The 20,765-nt window shown below is 45.8% G+C and overlaps 1 protein-coding gene and 1 pseudogene across 1 annotated transcript; both read left to right on the forward strand.

Moving 5' to 3' along the window:
* The first annotated feature begins 1,142 nt into the window (after positions 1-1,142).
* IL1F10 (interleukin 1 family member 10) lies at positions 1,143-9,047 on the forward strand. Its single transcript, XM_004031639.4, has 5 exons — positions 1,143-1,209; positions 5,906-5,965; positions 7,533-7,618; positions 7,927-8,054; positions 8,356-9,047. The coding sequence occupies exons 2-5, from the start codon at positions 5,934-5,936 to the stop codon at positions 8,566-8,568; spliced, it is 459 nt and encodes a 152-aa protein (XP_004031687.2). The 5' UTR covers positions 1,143-1,209; positions 5,906-5,933; the 3' UTR covers positions 8,569-9,047.
* Positions 9,048-20,306: 11,259 nt separating this feature from the next.
* On the forward strand, positions 20,307-20,425 carry LOC115933588 (uncharacterized; annotated as a pseudogene).
* The last annotated feature ends 340 nt before the right edge of the window (positions 20,426-20,765 follow it).

The raw sequence follows: 20,765 nt of genomic DNA on the forward strand, positions 1-20,765 counted from the left end.
GACATAGTAACTCATGCTTTAAGCCTTCCCATAGAAGGGTGAGAGATTGGGAGAGTGGAAGAAGAATGATCACTGGCCTTAGAAAGCAGAAATCTGGTCCCATTTCTGCCCATCTTTTCTCATTTCTCATCCTGCAGGCATCTGAGTCTTAGACCCACCTATCCCACTTCCTCAAGCCCTTGGTGGAACTTTGCAAATGACCAAAGAGGGAGAATTATAATAAGGTTGTTAGTTTCCAGAGAACATTACACCTAAGCTTCTCCACGCTTGTAATGGATGGATGGATGGATGGATGGATGGATGGATGGATGGATGAATGGATGGATGAAAGGGTGGACAGAAGGGTGGATGGATGGGCAAATGGGTGGATGGATGGTTGGATGGATGATGGATGGATGGAAGAATGGACAGATGGGTAGATAGATGGACAGATGGGTGGCCGGGTGGGTGGGTGGATGGATGGATGGACTGAGTCAAGTAATGTCAATTAGAGACCTGAGTGTTCTTTCCTCTGTGCTCTACTCACACTATCATATTTCCTAGCAGTCCATGGCACATGATGTCTGCTCAGTCTCAGGGTGAATCTGAGGTCAATATCTTTGCAGTTGGGTTTCCCTAGATGTTCTGTCCCATCAAGCTGGTACCAACTAATTAAACCCACTGAAAAGCAGAGACTCCCTTCTCGTCTTTCCAAACAGAGCCACACTCACAGTGCTATCAGCCCCTTCTCTTATTCTGGCTGTCTGGCCACAGCCTGGATTCAGGCATCAGAATTTGTTCTGTCCTTGGGCTTGCCAGACATACTTTCTCTTGTATTCACCACCTCTTCAAGCCTAGGATGGAGCCCCACGGGGCACCAAAGATGTCTGACCCCAGCACTGTTTATCTGACTGCAAACCCACTAATAACATAGTCAATGACAGTCAGTACAGAGCAGGGGCCCCATACCTTATTTCTGCCAAGGCTTTATGGATGACTCTCTCCCCCTTCAACAAATGCTCATTAATGTTCCCACCATCTTATTATTCATGCTGTACCAAAGACATTGTGAAATGCCCAGACTCTTCTTCCTTCATGTCCTGCAGCCAATTATAGAGATTGGTGAAGGCCTGACCCACCCGTACCAGATGGTATAAACACAGTGCAATGCCCTGGAGAAATCAGTTGGAGTCTCCAGGGATCAGGGTTCCAGGAACTCAGGATCTGCAGGTCAGTGATGGACAGGCAATATTCTCTCTCTCTTTTCTTTCTTTTCTACTCTTTCCTGTCAATATCTCTGGTATGCCCTCTATCCCTTCACTCCTCCTGGCAAGCTGTCTAGGTAACAAGGTAGTCTCCTCATAGGACATGGTGGGACATCAAAAACATTTAGGAGCACATAAAGAGATTTGAGGAGAAGGAATAGGTTAAGCCAAATCAAGATTTCTGAACTGCTTAGAACAACTGACTTTAGAAAGTAATCTCAAAAGAAACCATCTGGGCCAATGGTATTCAAACCGTGTGTGGTGGAAGCTTAAGAGAGGGAATTTTTTGTTTCCATTTTTTTTTTTTTGTGCTCCCTGGGAGCTCCTCAGTGTCTTCTTTGTAGGCAAGAGAAATACTAGCAGGGTTCCAAAGTCTCCATTGCTTCCTGTGTCAGCAAAGCAGCTGCCCTTTATCCTTTTTACAATCATTAGAATTCTGCATAAAATTTTATTGTGAAACTTAAAACAGTTTTGAAAGATACCTTACTCAATCTTTCCATCCAATGTTGATAAGTTGAAGGCCCAGGGATAAAAGGTGGCAAAATAAATTGGTAGCAGAGCTAGGTCTAGGACTCAGCCTTTCTATTCAAAGTCTGCTCTGTGTTTCTATGTCCTGGCCACAAGGACCAGGGTAGTTCAATTAGGGTGGCTGGAGAGAGCTTCAAGTGAGCTGTAAGCCATGCTTCATGACTTCAAGATCTTATTAACTTTTATAAGGGAAACAAATATCTTTATGTACAACAATAAATAATACAGTAAAATTTAATAGGAGTTCAGAGTAAAGTTACAATAGTAAGGGAAAGATTCATTAAACTCTGAGTCATGGAATTATAAATAGTTTGGCCTAGAAAGAACCTTCATAACCACATAATCTAATCCCATGAATGTATAGTGCTGAAACTGAGGGTTGGAGGTTAAAAGACATAACCCTGTATGTCTAAGCTGTAACTCTACACTGGTAATTAATTTGATAGAACTAGATACTGAACCCATCTATACTGATACTATCTCCAGTGATCTTAATATCAAAAGATCTGAATGGATGACAATGAGAAGGGATGACTTTTGAGGAGGGAGAACAATGGGACACCTGTGAGTACGTCCACTGAGAAGATAAGAAAGGAATTATGTTGCCAGGAGGTGTGGTTTAGTGTCCATGGAGAAGTGAGATTCTATCACACCAGAAAATCAGTGCCAGATGGTGGCAAAACAGTCAGTCTCTGTAGATTCTAGAGCTGGGCAGGGATGTGGTGAAAAAAATCTTTAGAACGTGGGTCCAGATTCCTCACATAGGTTGGAATGAATGAAAGGCAGAAAAACCGGGAATACAAGTACAGTAGTAATGGCAATTAAAAACACAAAGTTATATTTTAAAGAAATAACCTGTAGGGACTTGATAAGTTAGACACTGAGTCAGGAGAAGTAGGAGATATTGTCAATGAGTCTCAGGTTTTGAATATCACTGGTGAGAGGAATATTATGACAGTGAGAGAAATGAAATTGGGAGGAATGTGTGGGCTGGGAGGAGAAGATAATTAACTTAACCTTAAATATATTTTGTTGGATATCAGCAGGATGTCCAAAGTGGGCTGTCCTGTAGGCTGCAGGAGGTAAAGTGGGATGTGCAGTCTACTTTTGGGAGCCATTAGCCCAAGATGATCATTGCAGCTGTAGAAGTCAATGAATTGCAGCTTAATATGATGTGAAATAGAAGTGCTTAGGACCTTGTTAGCCTTAGGGGTGGCCCCAGAAGGAGGTGAAATCTACAATGGGAGAAAGAGGTGTGAAGGGAGTCGTTCAATGTCAAGGGTTCCAAGGAGGCAATGACTAAATATCAAAGGAATCAAAAGAATCTCTGGATCTTGCTCCACAGGAGTTAATATTGGTCTTGGACAGAACATCCCACATAGATACTGTGCAGGAGAGTGATGAAGGATAGGACAGGGTGCTGTGCAAAAGAACATGGGGAAAGCCCAAGTGTAGCTGATGGCGGTGTTTGAGCCAGGACAGGTGAATTGCGGAGGTCTGAGAGCCAGATGCCATGTCCAGGGAGAAATGAGAGGAAGAAAAGAGGGATATAGACTGAAGTTCAGTGAAAAGTCATTTGAGGACAATAGGGAGGGGAAGCTTTGGGGGTGAGGCATGTGGCACACTGGGAGGGGCTTGGCACACAGCAGAGGTTCAGCACCAAGACCCAGGCTCTCTGATGGACCAGACGCTAGCTTCCTACTCTTACTCACTTCATCACAATCTATCAGAACCCAGGCAGAGGGAGCCAAATAGGGGAGCCTTTGGGAAAGACACTGTACATTTTGGCTGTGCCAGAATGGGAGGTTTCTAGGGCCCATGGGATCCAGCTGGACTGGACCAGCATTGAATTTCTTCCAGCTCTTTGAGCTGACACTGACCCAGAGTGGGAGTCATCAGCTTGCTATCCACCTTCACCCAGGGCCCTCCACTTTGTTGCCCCACCTAGATCTGGGCACAGCTACCACACTGCCCACTGTCCTGCTGCCACAACCAAAGAAGCCCCAGTGGTTTGGCCAAGGGGAGCCCATCATCAAGTGGGCTTGCACTGAGGCCATGATGCTGTTGAGTTATCTGTACTGGGGGATTGTCTAGTCCTTTAGGACTCAAAGTGCTGGCCAGGAGGAACCAGCAGCATTGACATCACCTGGTTGCATATTTGAAATGTACACTCTCAGGCCCCACCCCAGGCCTGAAAAACCAGAATCTGTTATTTTAACAAGAACTGCAGGTGGTTTATATATTTATTAATAAGTGTGAAGAATGGAATGAAAGTACACCAGTTCCCAAGCAGCCTGGCTGATTGCTGGAATCACTCCAAGTCCTACTGAATTAGAACCTTCGGCCCAGGAAATAGTAATTATACAGAGTCCCCCAGGTGATGCAGATGGGCAGGCACATTTAGGAGCCAATGACTTTAACTGAACACTTCATTTAAAAAATGTTGAAACTTACTTGATACTACAAAGGAAATTCATGTTCATTATAGGAAAAATGTTGATATGTTTAAAAAATTACTCATAAAGCCATAGGTAAGTGGTGCAACAACACGAGTAATGTTTCTATGTATGTGTCTCTATGTGTGGATTTAAATAGAATTACAGTGTACACTTGATTTATAATCTGCATTTTTCACCTAATATATTTTGAAAAATTTTATGTCCTAAAACAGGCTTCTACAATATCATCTTTAACAAACACATACATCCTTATTTATTGAATTTTGCTATAATTTCTTAGCCAATTACCTATTACTGAAAATTCAGATTTTTTTCAACTTCTTGCTATTGTAAAAAATTATGCAGTGAACATTTTTGTAAGTAAACATTTGGGCAATCCATTATTTTTCCTAAGAGTAAGGGAAACACATGCAATCACAAAGTATACAGAATGCTTTAAGACTTTCATTCACAGCACCAACATCCCTCCAGAATTTGCACTTGTCAGTCCCTATTATCCTTCACTCTAAGTCTCAAAGCCATACCCCAAAGCCTGGGGACAGAAAATGACTTGTCCAAAGTGACAGTGACAGACCCAGTACTAAAAGCCACCTTGGCTACAGCCCTGTTTCTGGAACTTGAGTGCTGAGGTGGTTGGAAGCCGTATCCTCAGCACCCACCTGTTCCTTCTCACCTGCCTCCCCAGGGTCCCTCAGCATCACTCTATTCCTCCCTGAGCCCTATTACTTTCTTCCACCTGCCTTCTTCCTTTCTCTTCTCTCATTTTCTGCTTTCTTATATTTTTTCTTCTCTATTCCCTTCTTATTTGGTGAGAATCAGATCTACTCGGTAAACCTCAGCCCTAGTCATACTTGCGTTACTTTCCTGAGCTAATTTCCAACTCCTGATTAGCTCTGGGTTTATTTCCATGCTAAATTCTGGACTGGCCTTTCCAATGGGTGTTCATTTTAGGGAAGAGCTCTAGGACAGGATAACCCATCGGAAAGGAGCAGAGTCATGTGAGGCTGTGTGGCCTGGCATTTATACAGGGCCACTATCTTCACTGTGCCATTTTCCATCTGGAACAGAATGGGGGAGTTTGGATGGGCTGTTTTCAGCAGTCTTGGCCAAGCACTTCTAGTCTCTAGGAATGATGTTTTCCAACTTTCTGGGGGGACCCCACCAGCCTCACTGCTGCTGGAGACCCCTTCTAGTTGTGCTCTCTTCTTTCACTCTGGGCTCTAGTTATCTAACCCTTGGCTAGTTATGGGGGCGGGGGTGTCGTGCCCTGTTGGCCAACAGGGCAGTGGGACTGGGTTTGAGCTGGGCTTATCCTCCAACTCTGAGGGAGGCTACAGCACACTCCACCCCACTCTCAGGGCTGGGAAGTGTTGTGGCTCAGCTATTTGGGGGTATCTGTTTTCCAGTTTCTCAGAACCAGGGCAAGCACACACATCCCAGGCTCACACCCCTGGTGGCTGGACTTGCTCCCGGATAGCCTCAGTCAGGGAGAGGCAGAGCTGCCTGGAGCCTGCTGGGCTGGTGGAAGCCTTGGTGGATTCTGGCAGGCCAATTATAGATGAATGGCCTGGGGAACCCGTGCAGCCCATGGCTGAGTGGTTCTAAGCCCCAGCACGTCTGCCTCTGGCTTCACCCAGCCTCCTTTTCTAACTGCCCTTCTCTTCTCCCCATCAGTGAGGACCAGACACCACTGATTGCAGGAATGTGTTCCCTCCCCATGGCAAGATACTACACGTAAGTTGTCCTGGCATGTCCCTGCTTTCCAAGACAGGGGGTCAGGGTGGGAAGAGGAAAGGAATGCTGAGTCAGAGGATGAGGCTCCTTCTCACCTTAGAAATTGCAAGTGCCCCATAATTAAGCTTCATCATCACCACAGTAGCAACAGCTCTTTCCTGAACGTCTGCAAGATGCCAGCCAATCTACTGCCTCATCTCTGTTCCAAAAAGTCTTTAAGTGGAGTGTTATTAACCCCATTTTACAGATCTGGAAGCTGAGGCTCAAAGAGGGTAAATAGCTTCCCCCATGTCACACAGCTACCAAAAGGCAGAGCCAGGAATCAGACTTCATGTCCTCTATGCTGCTCCATCCGCCTCTCTGAAATGTCAGAAAGTTTTGAATCTCAATGACAGCATCTTGATGGTGGTCCCTGAGGCCTTTACTCCCAGTGTGGGCTTCTAACACTTACTTACATTTCATCTCATTTGAGATTTGCATCCTTCCTTATCTTTTACTACTTTGTTGTCTGTGATTTTGTCATAAGCTCCTTTCAGGAAGGAGGTGAGGCATAAGAAAAATAAAAGAGGACTCTGGGATGCATTTCCTCTGCTCCTCCCATGGACCCTGTAATGTCCAGGGCTGTGTCCTGGACAAGGTGGGTGGGGAGCAGTCCTGGTCTCAAGGAGGTGACAGCCTGGCTGGGAAGCAAGACACATACATAGGAAGCATATAAATGACAAAGCAGATGTCAGCACTTCAGGGCATCTAATCTGGGTTCTGGTCTCCAAATAGAATGCTGCTGGCATGTGAGTTGTCACATCTGGGTTGTCAAGGTGGCAGGGGGAATGCCAGTTAGCAAGCCCAGGATCTTTCCGGAAGTTTATTTTTATTGTACAAGTGAACCTGCTTTAATTTAAACATGTACAGTCATTAGCTAAGGGTATTATCGTTAGCTGTTATTGAGATAGAAAAATCCCCTGGAGGTGGTGGAATTTGTCCAGAGGTTGTGCCCTAAAAGGTTAATGAGAGCTCTCCAGCCCTGACAGCAGCTGACAGGCATCTTTGAAACCAACTAGGTGACTGAGCTAATACCCTGCATGACTTTGAAGCCTTTAAAATATCTGAAAAGCAAATCACACTTCAGTATACACTCAATTAATCTCTGTACTAAAGAGAATAAACATTTATAAACAATTAGGGCAGGCCCAAAAAATTTAAGATAAGGTCCACTGTACCCCAAAGTCATCTGAGCCTCACTAAGAAATTTCTCATGAAGCCAGGAACATTTTCTTTACCCCTCTGTCAGAGGGCATTGGCTCTCCATTCTCCTTTGAAGGCCTCCCCAAGCCACGAGAAGGCAGGAAGCACAGCCTCTGAAAAGCACAAACACAGGAGACCTTCCTTGCTTTAAGGCTGGCCTGGTCTTTACCTGCTCTTGGGAGTGACCATTCCCCTCTTACCACCTGTGAAGGAGAGAAAATCGCCCAAATGCTCAAGGTGGTGATTCAGAGCATGGAAGTGGAAGGGCTTGGGGGCCAGCGGTGCATAAAGGGAATGGGCCATCAGCACTGTCATACTGTTTCAGAATTAAATATGCAGACCAGAAGGCTCTATACACAAGAGATGGCCAGCTGCTGGTGGGAGATCCTGTTGCAGACAACTGCTGTGCAGGTGAGCTTCTGGGGCCTCCACCCCATGCTCCATCTGCCATAGGTCCTCCCTTCTCTTCTTCCCTTTCCTCCCCAGCAGAGGGTCAGCAGCTGCCCCCAGTGACAGTGAGAAGGGCCAGAGAGCAGCTGTGGCCTCTCCTAGTGAGGGGACATGACTCCTGCAGAAGTCCTGGCTCACCGTCCAGTCTGCATGCAGGGCCAGGCCAGGTGTGCCCATGTCCAGTTCCTTCCTGCCTGAGCCTTTACCTGCCAAGAGCCTGCAACATGGGGTTCCCTTGTCCCTTGACTCTTCTCTCTCTTCCCTCCTAGAGAAGATCTGCATACTTCCTAACAGAGGCTTGGACCGCACCAAGGTCCCCATTTTCCTGGGGATCCAGGGAGGGAGCCGCTGCCTGGCATGTGTGGAGACAGAAGAGGGGCCTTCCCTACAGCTGGAGGTGAGAGGCCTTTCCCCATTCTAGGAGACACTGCAGACCTGGCCTGACCCCTGGGATGCTCTGGCATCTTTGTGCCTATCTGTGGATTCCCAGCCAGGTCCACATGTCCTACTTCCTCAGGTTTCCACCGTCTCCCTCTGCACCTAGCACCAAGACCCTTGCCCTCTAGAATCTGCAGAAGTCAGTCCCTTGGGTAAAAGCCAGCCCTGTCAGGTCCTTTTTTGGCCAAGCCCCAGAGGCCTCCAGGGCTAACACCTCCATGAGCACTCTCATTCTGCAGCCATCCACCTTGCCCCCACAGGATGTGAACATTGAGGAACTGTACAAAGGTGGTGAAGAGGCCACACGCTTCACCTTCTTCCAGAGCAGCTCAGGCTCCGCCTTCAGGCTTGAGGCTGCTGCCCGGCCTGGCTGGTTCCTGTGTGGCCCGGCAGAGCCCCAGCAGCCAGTACAGCTCACCAAGGAGAGTGAGCCCTCAGCCCGTACCAAGTTTTACTTTGAACAGAGCTGGTAGGGAGACAGGAAGCTGCATTTTAACCTTGTGCCCCCAAACCAAGCTCATCCTGCTCAGGGTCTGTGGTAGGCAGAATAATGTCCCCCGAAATATGTCCACATCCTAATCCCAAGATCTGTGCATATGTTACCATACATGTCCAAAGGGGTTTTGCAAATGTGATTATGTTAAGGATCTTGAGTTGAGGAGACAATCCTGGGTTATCCTTGTGGGCTCAGTTTAATCACAAGAAGGAGGCAGGAAGGGAGAGTCAGAGAGAGAATGGAAGATACCATGCTTCTAATTTTGAAGATGGAGTCAGGGGCCTTGAGCCAACAAATGCAGGGGTTTTTAGAAGGTGGAAAAGCCAAGGGAACGGATTCTCCTCTAGAGTCTCCAGAAGGAACACAGCTCTTGACACGTGGATTTCAGCTCAGTGACACCCATTTCGGACTTCTGACCTCCACAACTATAAAATAATAAACTTGTATTATTGTAAACCTCTAAGTTTGTGGTAACTTGCTATAGCAGCCATAGAAAACTACTACAGAGCCTTATTTGACCCTGTGTCCAGTGTTTGATGCAAGAGACTTGGTGAGTTCTTAGAAGGCTACCTGCAGCTTCTCCTCCAGTCCATCTGCTATGGAGCCTCTAGAAACAACCAAGAAGCCCCAGGCAGAACTCAGTGTCCTCTGCACAGGGACAAAGCCCTGGGCTGCTTACAACTTAAATTCTAGCTCAAGTCTTGTGATTTTCTACCAGATACTTCACAGTGAATCCACAATTCCGTGGTTGACTGTTGGTACAGTCCGCTATCTGCCAGGTGCTTTGAGTGTGCAAAGCAAGGAGTAGCAAGGGCCAGACAATATGTGTGTCCTGGATGTGTTGAGTTTAAGGTTACAGTGGAGTCTCTAAGTTGAGGTGATTTGATATAGCTGGGAGTACAGGGCTGGAATTCAGCTGAGAGTTTGCAATTGGAATTCATACTCATCCTCAGAGCTCAAACGCTTCTCTGTTTCATGGAAAATATTTGACTGGGATCAAGCTAGAGCAGAGAGCCCATGGTATCAGGACTCAGAGAAGGCACAGGCTGCTGGCACTGTCCCTCTGTTGTATAACTACTCAACATTCACCTAGCGTGTTCTGAGTTCCAACCATGGGGCAGCAATTTTAAGAACATTCTGTTGTCATCCTCAGAATGACTCTTCAAGGCAAGCATTTTCACCTCCATTTGACAGATGAGGAAACTGGGCTAAGAGAAGTGAACTAACTTGCTGAAGGTCATATGGGCTATCAGTGTTGGAGCTCAAGATAAAACTTGGTGCAGCTGACCTCAATGCCATTTTGCAAATTTTTATTCCACTTAAGGAGCTGAGGATAGAATGGTGAATAAAACCAAACTTCCTTGTAGCTGATAATTGAAAGGGAGAAACACTAAACAAGCAAATAAACAAACAAGAAAACAGAAAGGGCACTTTTCATGATTAGAAGGTGAGGGCAGCAGGTATTCCATGGAAATATTAGATGGGGGGTCAGGGGAGGTTTTTTTTTTTTGTTGTTGTTGTTTTTTACTTTTTTGAAGAGGTAACATCTGCACTGAGGTTATGGACAGGAAGGAACTGTGACTAGAAATCAAGGCAAAAGAGTAGCAAATGTGTTGGCCCTGAGACAGAAAGGAGCTGGTATGTTCAAGTAACAGTAGAAGGCTGGGGTGGGGGCTGGAGCCTGGAGAGCAAGGGAGGAGTAGGCAGTGAGCAAGACCAGCAGGGTTGGGTCATGTGTGGCCTTGAAGGCAAAGTACAGGCTTCCAAGTATTAAGTGTGACGGGAGCTACACGATAGGCTCTGATAATGTTTAGGTTCTTTCTCTGAGCTGTCTCTCCACAGCCTGTATGTGCCCCGGGAACTTGATCACCTGGCTAGCCCATTGTAACTATGTGTTTACATGGTGGGACTCAATTTTATGTCAGCCGTGGCCAGAACAGCTGCTGGTAAATGCAGAAGAGGCTGAGTAAATGCAAAGCCTTAAACAAGTTAATGGATAATCACACTTGATTCCTATTCCTCCTCCTCCTCCTCCTCCTCCCCTTCTTCTTCTTCTTCTTCTTCCTCCTCTCCTCCTCCTCTTCCTGCTCTTCTTCTTCCTCCTCCTCCTCCTTCTCCTTCTCCTCCTCCTCCTCCTCCTCCTTCTCCTCCTCCTCCTCCTCCTCCTCCTCAGGACAGGGTCTTGCTCTATCACCCAGGCTGGAGTACAGTGGTGCAATCATGGTTCACTGCAGCCTTGACCTCCTGGATCAAGCCATTCTCTGCCTCAGCCTCTTGAGTAGCTGGGACCACAGGCATGCATCACCATGCCCAGCTAGGTTTTTTTAATTTTTTGTAGAGACAGGCTCTCATCATGTTGCCCAGGCTGGTCTTGAACTCCTGGGCTCAGGTGATCTTCCCACCTCAGCCACCCAAAGTGTTGGGATTACAGGTGTGAGCTGCTACATCTGGCCAATCACTTGGTTCTTATGGAACATTCATGATACTGTGTGAGAAGAGCTATGGTACCAGGTAGAGACACCATTGTAGCCTAGAGGTGGGGCTGGCAGGGAGGGCTGGGCAGGGCTTCACAGAAGAAAGAGCATATAATCTGGGCCTCAGAGAAAAAGCAGGTGTTTTCCAGGCAGAGAACGCGGGGATGGGCATCCCAGGCAGAAAAACTGCTCAGGAAGGTGTGATGATGGAGAAGAGCTCCCAGCACATCTGAGGTGAGTCATCAATGTGGCTGGGACCCAGGGCTTGGACTGAGGAGTGGCTGCAAATTCACATGAGAAGATGGGTGGCTCCTGATTGCTAATGCCTTGCGAAGGAGTTTTTATCTGGGAGGCCCCAAGGAATCATCCAGGTATTTCAGGCAGGACCCAGATTTTAATCCTGGGCCCCTCAGATCAGCACTGGGCCAACACAGATGCTACTGGGGCCTCAGCTCTTCTCAGCCACCCCCTCCCTCCCCTTCTCCCTCCCTGACTTCTGTTTAGCACCGCCCCGGGGTCAGCTTCCATGCTGTGATTTCACAGTCAGCCTGACCCCTGCTTCATCTTCCCTGACCAGTTCATCACCTTCATGCATGTGTTGAAAGACAAACTTTGGCATATTAAAATTTTAAGGAGTTTATTTGAGCAGAGAATGATTCATGAATCACAAGGTGCCAAATTGCAAGTGATTCAGGGCTCCACCCAGGGGGTACCGAAAAACCTTTTATAAGTTGTTCAGGAAGCAAAAGGAAGAAAAAAATTCACTGGTTAAGTGGAAAATCTTTAGTTGCAGGTTAGTCGGCGGTTCCTGATTGGCTAAGCTTAAGTTTCGTTTTCTTAGTCAATGACCATTCACTCTGGGTTGGGTTTTAGTTTACTTAGGCAGGAACCCAACACGCTGGAGTCATCTCAGCCTAATACCTTCCCAATTAATTATTTTAACACATGGTAACTCATTTCTGCTGGCCCTTCCCTTGTGAACTGTGCCCATGGACCACCGAGGCAAATGGAGGCCTCCTCCTACTTACTAGTGGTGCTGTTCCAAGTTGAATCATGTTCTCTATATAACTAAAAAAAATTTTCAGCATGTAAAATATGCCAATTCTGTAACAGTGCACAGAAGAGGAAGAGGACATAAAGACTTAGAAGACATGTCTCTATGACTGAAGGACACATAGTGCAGATGGGAAAACCAGACCTTGTGAATAAAAGCTCATATTTATTGACTGCAAGACACTCCAAATAGCACTTAGAATCAAATTCTGCAGGACTGTGGTAGAAATAGTGATGGGACTTTCTGGCACTAGGGTTTAAAAGTAAGGAATGGAGGCAACTTCTGACAGGTGCAGTTCAGCGATGCCAAGAGTATTCTTCTCCCACGCCCCAAGGCTCATCCCTTAAATTCCTTCTCCTCCCTAGAAACCACACCAAAGTCTTCACTCCAAAACCTAACCAGGCTAGAGGGTTATTATTATGTGAATTCTAGGGAGAGGTACACTTTAGGTCTTATCCACTATTTACATCTCAGAATGAACTGGTAGGTCCAGTGAGAGAGTAAACAGGCAATTAAACACAGAGTGGCCAGCTTTCGGTCAGGTAGCACCAGGAGCAGGGTGGGTGGGGAGGGTGAATGTGTGTGTCTGTATGTGCATGATGTGTCCATGTATGTGTATGTGTGTGCTGTGTGTGCATACGTGCTTACAAGAGACTCCAGATGTAGGCAGCAGTTGATTCACAGAGGGCCTAGTCGTTGTTCCAAGAAGCTATGGAACAACTTCACACAAGAGGGCGATGAACCCAGGGTCTTCTATAACTTGTATTTCCTAAGTCATTCCACCAGGATTCAAAATCTAGTCACTCTTCCCTTTGACCCAAATTTTCATCTCGCAATCCTAGGCCCACATCTCACATCGCAATAGCCCCTACAAATACCTGCTCAAAGCGTTGTACAGAAAACTCCACAGGACACACAACGCATGTCAGTTCTAGGGAAATCTAAACTCAGATTTAGGGAGGAAACAGTAAAAGTGAAGAAAAATGAAGACAACTTTAATGGATACTAACTTTTCCTTGATATAATTCTCTAAAATATACAACTACTTCATAAATGAACTTGACAGAAACAAGTGTAATGAATATAAACAGTAAAGTTAACATCTTGGACTGAAGCACTGGCATTCGGTTTACCTGACTTTATTTCTGGTTGGATTTTACATTTGCATAACTAAAAGGGTTCACCAGAATTCTACCAAAACACAGTCTATCCCCAGAGCAGATTCCAATCTCCGCCCTCAAAGGCACAGACTCCACGCTATCTAGAGGCGTGATCCCCCTGCCCATTTCTGAGGCTGGGAGCCTGCAGTGTGGCCTTTGGGCTAAAGATGGCGACAGAGATCAATGTTGGTACTGCCTTTTTGGGGCTAGGTTCTGAATGAGCTCTAACATTTAATTCTTCAAATACTTAGCAGCTACTGTGTGTCAGCCGTTACGCCTCAAATCCCCGCCTCATTTACAGTAGATGTATCCTTCCACGCAATGCGTGAGAGTAGAACTGGATCCTGTGATGACTTCAGGAAGTCCGGGTGCCCATTCTGTTGGGTAACAATTTTTGTTAGCTCCCCCTTGTCACGAGGGACACAGCCCCTGCTCTCTAGGAGTTTAGAGCTTAGGAGGGAAGGTAGATATTAGACACATACTCACTTCGACATTTTTCCCACCTATGTGAAGGAGCATCACACGAATGCTTGATCCCTTCTCCCCATGACAGAGACGTTGCTGTGAATCTGTCTCCTGTACACTCATTCCCTCCAATTCCCTTGGATGTCCTTGCCCAGGCTCTGGTCACAGAACTGGGTGACAAAGGATGCTGGGAGCCTTGAGTTCTAGCAGAGGCTCTTCCATATTGGAACATTTCTCATAGACATTTTCTGAAGGTCCATAGTCATAGGACCCATGATACAAAAAATAGCACTGGTTATGTAAGTTTGTCTGCATAAAGGACAGCAGTCGTAGGTATCAGCTAGTTATGCATTTTGTAGACTGGTTCCAGTGCACATATTCCAATGAGTGCTCATAGGTTTATGTGAGAAAATGTGTTATTTTTGATACCTTCTTCCACATGCCTCTCCTTGTTCACACCCTCTGCTTCAGACACTGGTCTCCTCACGATTCTCCAAAGACACACTCCAGGCACGATGCTACTCCAGAGCTTCAGCAGTAGCCTTGTGTTTTGAACACTTGTTCCCCAATTACCTGCCTGGCTTGTTTCCTCAGTGAGGCCTACCCTGGTTACCCCCGTTAAAACTGCAATATGCACACCCTCAAATCTCAGCACCCTTAGATTACCTATGGTACTATCAGATTATAATACACTCTATAATTTATTTTTTATTTACTGTACTTTTTTTCCTTTATCCTCCACTAGAATGCAAGATCCACAGGGCAGAGGATTTTCTTTTTGCCTTGTTTATGTATTACCAGCATGTACAAGCATTTATGACGTGTCAAGCACTCAGCAACATTTGCTGAATGAAGAAAAGAACTCAAATAGGATTCCCAAAAGGGTCCTACTTAGAGGTCACGCTCTGCAGAGACTAGCACCAGGGCCCCTGTCCAGATTTATTAGGAAAGACTGTGGCATTAGGTGGGAGTAGTGGGAAGAGGGTCTAGTCTCTAGAAGGAGGGCTGGTGAGGGCTGGACAGGATATCAGGGTTCCCAGTCAATGTCTGAATCACTTTTCATGGGGTCTCAGTTATCTATTGCTGAGTAACGAACCAACCCACAATGCAGTGATTTAAAACATTAGTGATTCATTATTCCTTCTGATTCTGTGAGTTGACTAGGTGGTTCCTCTGCTGATCTTGCCAGGGCTCTGTTGCACTCAGCTGGAGGCTCAACTCAGCTGGAAAGTCCAAGATAGTCTCTCCCATGTCTCGCTGTTGGTGCTGGCTGTTGGTTGGGGGCCTTGGCTCTTCATGTGTCCTCCCATCCTCCAGTAAACTGGAATGACTTTCTTACATGGCTATCTTAGTGTTGCTTCTCAAAAAGGGAAAGCTGCAAATGCTCTTGAGGCCTAGGGTCCAAAACTCACATTTGTCAGGAAGGATTGTGGCAGTGGGTGGGAGTAGTGGAGAAAGGGTCTAGTCCCCAGAAGTGGAGCTGGTGAAGGTGGATGGGATACTGGGGCTCCCAGCCAATGTCAGAAGCACTTTGTCATAACCTGCTTCATGTTATTCACTCCTACCATAGCCTGTTGGTCTAAGCAAGTCCCAAGGCCAGCCCTGATTTATGGAGATGTGGGTAGAGAAATGGATTCTTCCTCTCAAGGGGAAGATCTGCAAAGAATCTGTGCCCAAAGTCACTGTAAACAAATGGAAGAGGAGGGGGTAAAGCACAGGCTGACTGATTCCTGAATGTGCACTCCTGACCATCATGCTATGCTGCCTCCATGAGAAACTCTGACGTGGCTGTGTAGCCAGCAATTCATTCATTCATTCTTTCATCAAATGTTACTGACCACCTGCAATGTTCAAGTGCAGAATTGGGCAGGGGGCATACAGAATTGAATGGGGTCCAAGATTTGGTGCTCCTAAGGAAGATGAGAAAGCCAGCCTTAGCCAAGCTCTCTCAAATCTTCTTCATCTTGCTCAGTGGTTTTAATGCTAACTAGGAACCCAAGGGAGAGGGTCAGCCCTTGGAAGGACTTCCAGAGGAAGATGAAGCCCAGCTGGAGTCCCAGTCTGTGGCAAGTAAACTGGGAGAAGCAAGGACAGGCTTAAGGCTTAGCTTCTGTGCCAGGGGCTATGTGTAAGGTTTGACTTCCTAGCCTTCTCAGGTTTGCCCACTACTCCTCTTTCCTTCATGCCGTCCCAAGCCCTGAATTCAATGTTGAGCAACAGTGAGAACTTAATCAATGGCTTTGAATGTTTCTTATGCAAGCTGAGAGGAACATCAACAAATGTTTTATCCGATATTCCCAAGAGTAGCCTGACCCAAATCCAAGATTATCTCCATGGCCTGCCCCTTTACATCAACTCAGAAGATGCTGCTGACATTATATATTTGCATACTTACTATGTAAAAAATGTACTGTCAGGAAACCAGAGGCTCTCAAATTATCTTAACCACTTATATCAGGATCAGCTGAAATGCTAGTTAAAAGTGAAGATTTCCGGGCCTCTATCCCTTACTGGCTAATACAAAATTGCAAAATTGTGGAGCTGAGCCTAGAAAGCTGAATCTCTAGGCAGCCTGTGGGTTATTCTTATGAAGAGTCTGAGGATCTCCAGCCTCTATGGAACATCACTTCTTCCACGTCCATTTCTGCCACTGATGCTGAATAGACAGAATCCCTCCTTACTACCACCACCTGTAACATGTGCTTGTCACATGATTTAAAAATAAAGCCCCCTGTTGTAAGTCGCAAGTCAGAGCCACAGAATTTAGATCCCAATCAGGGAACGTGACGCTTGGTACGTTTATGTTCCTATGACGAAAAAGGGAATAACTAAAACAGGAAGTTGAAAATCAAACTTTGACTTTCCTATATGGAACCATGCGCCAAATTCTGACCCTCTCTGTCGCTCTCTGCTCGTGTGCGTTAGTCATAGGAGGTCATGGAAACTCATCCTCATTCCTCATTATGAGAGGCTGCTCATCAGTCATTACCCCCACACCCTGGCGGGGAGGCAAAGTAGGTGACCACACATGCAAATTCAGGGAACTTTGGCTCAGAGAGTTCACATCCCCTCCTAACACAAGAGACAGAGACACCAAAGGTTTGGAATCCAGTAGGGGTGGGAGATGCTTTGCCCAGGGCTGTCTAGTGTGGAGTTAGGAATATGTTTTTTGGGGGTGAGTGTTCAAGGTAGATGATGCTTCCTTCTCTGTTCTGGAGGTTGGGTCCTCTTCCATAAGGTGTTGTCCTTTGGTACAGCTTTGTTGTACCATATAGATGGTACCTTCTGGGCCTGGACAATCACTTGACCAAAGGGATGGGAGCTCTTGCTCTGAAGAGATCCTGACAAGAGAATATAGGTGTGGCAGAGCCCATTCCTACTCCCCGCACACCCTGCTGGCAGTAGGTAGACATTTACCCCTTTATCGGTGTTCTTATATGGCACCAGACTGTGAGCTCCTAAGGGGATGGGGTCTTGGCATTTTTATTTCTAGATAGAGTCTTGCCTCACAAAAGGACAGAGATACAGTCTAAGAAATGTGTCATTAGGCGATTTTGTTGTGTGAATATCACAGAGTGTACTTACACAAACCTAGATGGTACAGCCTACTACACACCTAGACTATATGGTATAACCTCTTGCCCCTAGGCTCTAAACCCGTACAACATGTGACTGTACTGAATACTGCAGGCAACTGTAACATGATAGTAAGTATGTGTATATTTAAACATATGCAAGCATAGAAAAATATAGTAAAAATATGATATTATAATCTTACAGGGCCACAGTTGTGTAGACAGTTCATCGTTGAGTGAAACTTCATTATGTAGCACGTGATTGTTCTCATAAATGAACATGAAATGATTGGGCCACCTTATATAGAAATGCAGGGTTTCCACTGTGTAACTCTAGAGGGCACCACTCACATGTTGATATCATAGAATTGAATATTTACTATAACAATATTATGACAGTTGGCTATAAAGTGCCTTCTACTAAAAAAAAAAAAAAGGCCAGCATTTCTAATAACTGTCTAACTGACGGGAATAAAATCAGAATAGGCAGCCTGTTGCTAATCCACTCCAAGGAGCCACAAGTTGTTAAAGCAAAGAGCACAGCCAGATCAGGAAATCCATTAAGGCAAGCTACAAGCTGGGTCTTTATCAGGAGGGCAATATGGAGTCACCATGGATGATTTCAAGCAGGGGAGTGACACGATCAGATTGACCTCCTAAAATAGTTGCTTCTGGCTGCCAACTGGAGCATGGATTATTGGCACAGCCACTCAAGTGGTTTCCTGCAAGAATTGTTAGACACTCATCATCTCTCAATTGCAGGAGATTTGAGAGAAGTTAATAGATTTAAGGCATCTTTGGGAGGTAAAGTTAATAGATTTTGGTGGTTTATTGTAGGCAGAGTGAGAGAGTCATTGTGAAGGTTTCTTGTTTTGGTGTCTATTGGTAGGTGTCTCTACTAATGAGTGGTGGTTCTATTGATGGATGGTGATTCTATTCACTGACATAAGCAATGCTGGAAAAGAAAGTGGTAGTTTGGGGGCAGAGAGTGTGGAAATCATAAGCTCTGCTTTTGCCTATGTTGAATTTTGAGGTGTATGTGAGCATCCAGGTAGGGGATTTCAGTGGGCAGTTACATATGCAGACATGGAGTGCAGGAGAGAAATTTGGAATGGAGATATAAATTTCAGAGTTTTCAGCACAAAGAAGATGAACTTATGAGGTGAATGAAATGAAGAGAGAGGTTAGTTTAAGAGAGGAGATGGCCCAGGAGAGAGAGATATTTGAGAGGCAGGCAGAAGATGAAAAGCCTTCTATGGAGGTTTAGAAGGAGAGGCCTGGAGAGGCAGAAGGAAAATCAGGAGAAGTGGAATCATGGAAGTCTGTATAAGAGGGCTTTAGGGCGAGAGCCAGCAGTGTCGAATGCTAACAGTAGATCAAGTCCAGAAAAGTTTGAAAAGTGTCCATTGGATCTAGGAGCTAAAAACTCCAGAGTGCCTTCAGAAGAGTGATTGTGCAAAAGTGAAGATGAAGGGTCTTCAGGAGTGAGTGGAAAGTGAAAACACAGCGACAGTGAGTAGGGAGAATTCTTTTAATAACTTTGGCTGTGAAGGGGAGGAGAAAGAGAAGGGTGTAGCTAGAGGGAGTCATGGGGCTAAGGAAAGAAACTGTCAAGATGTGGCAGGTTTAAACAAGTGAGAAAGCTGATAGGAAGGAGCCAGTGAAGGATGGGTTGGAAAAAACAGGGCGAGGTTACAGTATGAGTACATGCATGAGCTCTCGAGCAAACCTGCCTGGATTCAAATTTCCACTCTGTTATTTCTCATCAGAGAAAATGGAATGAAACTGATGTACTCAAATTACTGAAAAAATTGTAAGTGTAGGAGAGTCATGCTTTTCTTATTTTCTAATGAATCTGGGAGCAAAGAAAAATGTCAGTGTCTGGCTGGGCACAGTGGATCACACCTGTAATCCTAGCACTTTGGGAGGCTGAGGCGGTCTGGTCACCTGAGGTCAGGAGTTCGAGACCAGCCTGGCCATGTTGGTGAAACCCCATCTCTATTAAAAATAAAAAGTTGGCCGGGCGTTGTGGCTCACGCCTGTAATCCCAGCACTTTGGGAGGCCGAGGCAGGCGGATCACGAGGTCAGGAGATCGAGACCATCCTGGCTAACACAGTGAAACCCCGTCTCTACTAAAAAATACAAAAAATTAGCCGGGCGTGGTGGCGGGCGCCTGTAGTCCCAGCTACTCGGGAGGCTGAGGCAGGAGAATGGCGTGAACCCGGGAGGCGGAGCTTGCAGTGAGCCGAGATCGCGCCACTGCACTCCAGCCTGGGCGACAGAGCGAGACTCCGTCTCAAAAAAAATAAATAAATAAAAAATAAAAAGTTAGCTGTGTATGGTGGCATGCACCTGTAGTCCCAGCTACTAGAGAGGCAGATGCAGGAGAATCACTTGAACCCAGGAGGCAGAGGTTGTAGTGAGCTGAGATCATGCCGCTGCACCCCAGCCTGGGTGACAGAGCAAGACACCATCCAAAAAAAAAAAAAAAAAAAAAAGCTGGGCAAGGTGGCTCACACCTGTAATCCCAGCACTTTGGGAGGCCAAGGTGGGCAGATCATCTGAGGTGGGGAGTTCGAGACCAGCCTGACCAACATGGAGAAACCCCATCTCTACTAAAAATACAAAATTAGGTGGGCGTGTTGGCACATGCCTGTAATCACAGCTACTCAGGAGGCTAAGGCAGGAGAATTACTTGAGCTGGGCAGGTGGAGGTTGCAGTGAGCCGAGATCATGCCATTGCACTCCAACCTGGACAACAAGAGCAAAACTCTGTCTCAAAAATAAAAAGTGTCAGTTACCTTCTTTAGAATTAGCAATAAATCTTTTCAGTATTTATACCATTAAAAATTTATATCATTAAAAATATGGAAATACTTTTTCAGTATTATTTCCATTTATCTATTTATCTATGTTTCATGTATCTATTGCTGTGGAATAAACCACCCTTAAACTTAATGGCTTAAAAATAGAAATCATTTAATCTGCACTCACTTCAGCAGCACATATACTAAAATTGGAAAAATACAGAGAGGTTTAGCATGGCCCCTGCAAAAAGATGGCATGCAAATTCATAAAGCGCTCCATAAGAAATAACCTTTTTTTTTTTTTTACAAAAGAAAATATCTATTCTCCTTTGTGAATCTGTAATTGGGCAGGACTCAGTAGGGACATAGGGACATCTTGTCTTCACTCCACTCAACATCAGCTGAGAGGAGTCTAAGGGTGGGAACTGGACTGGTCAGATGACTGCCTTACTCACAGGTTTGGAGATTCATGCTGGATCTCTGCTGGGACCTCAGCGGGACTGTTGGCCAAACCACCTTTGCTTGGCCTCTTCATGACACCTGGGCTTCCCCACAATATGGCGACTGGGTTTCAAGAGTAAGGGCTAGGAGAGAGAGAGAGTCAGGCAGAAACTATATAACTTTTGATGACTTTGCTT

This window comes from Gorilla gorilla, chromosome 12 (assembly GCF_029281585.2).
Source record: "Gorilla gorilla gorilla isolate KB3781 chromosome 12, NHGRI_mGorGor1-v2.1_pri, whole genome shotgun sequence".
Classification (NCBI taxonomy): domain Eukaryota; kingdom Metazoa; phylum Chordata; class Mammalia; order Primates; family Hominidae; genus Gorilla; species Gorilla gorilla.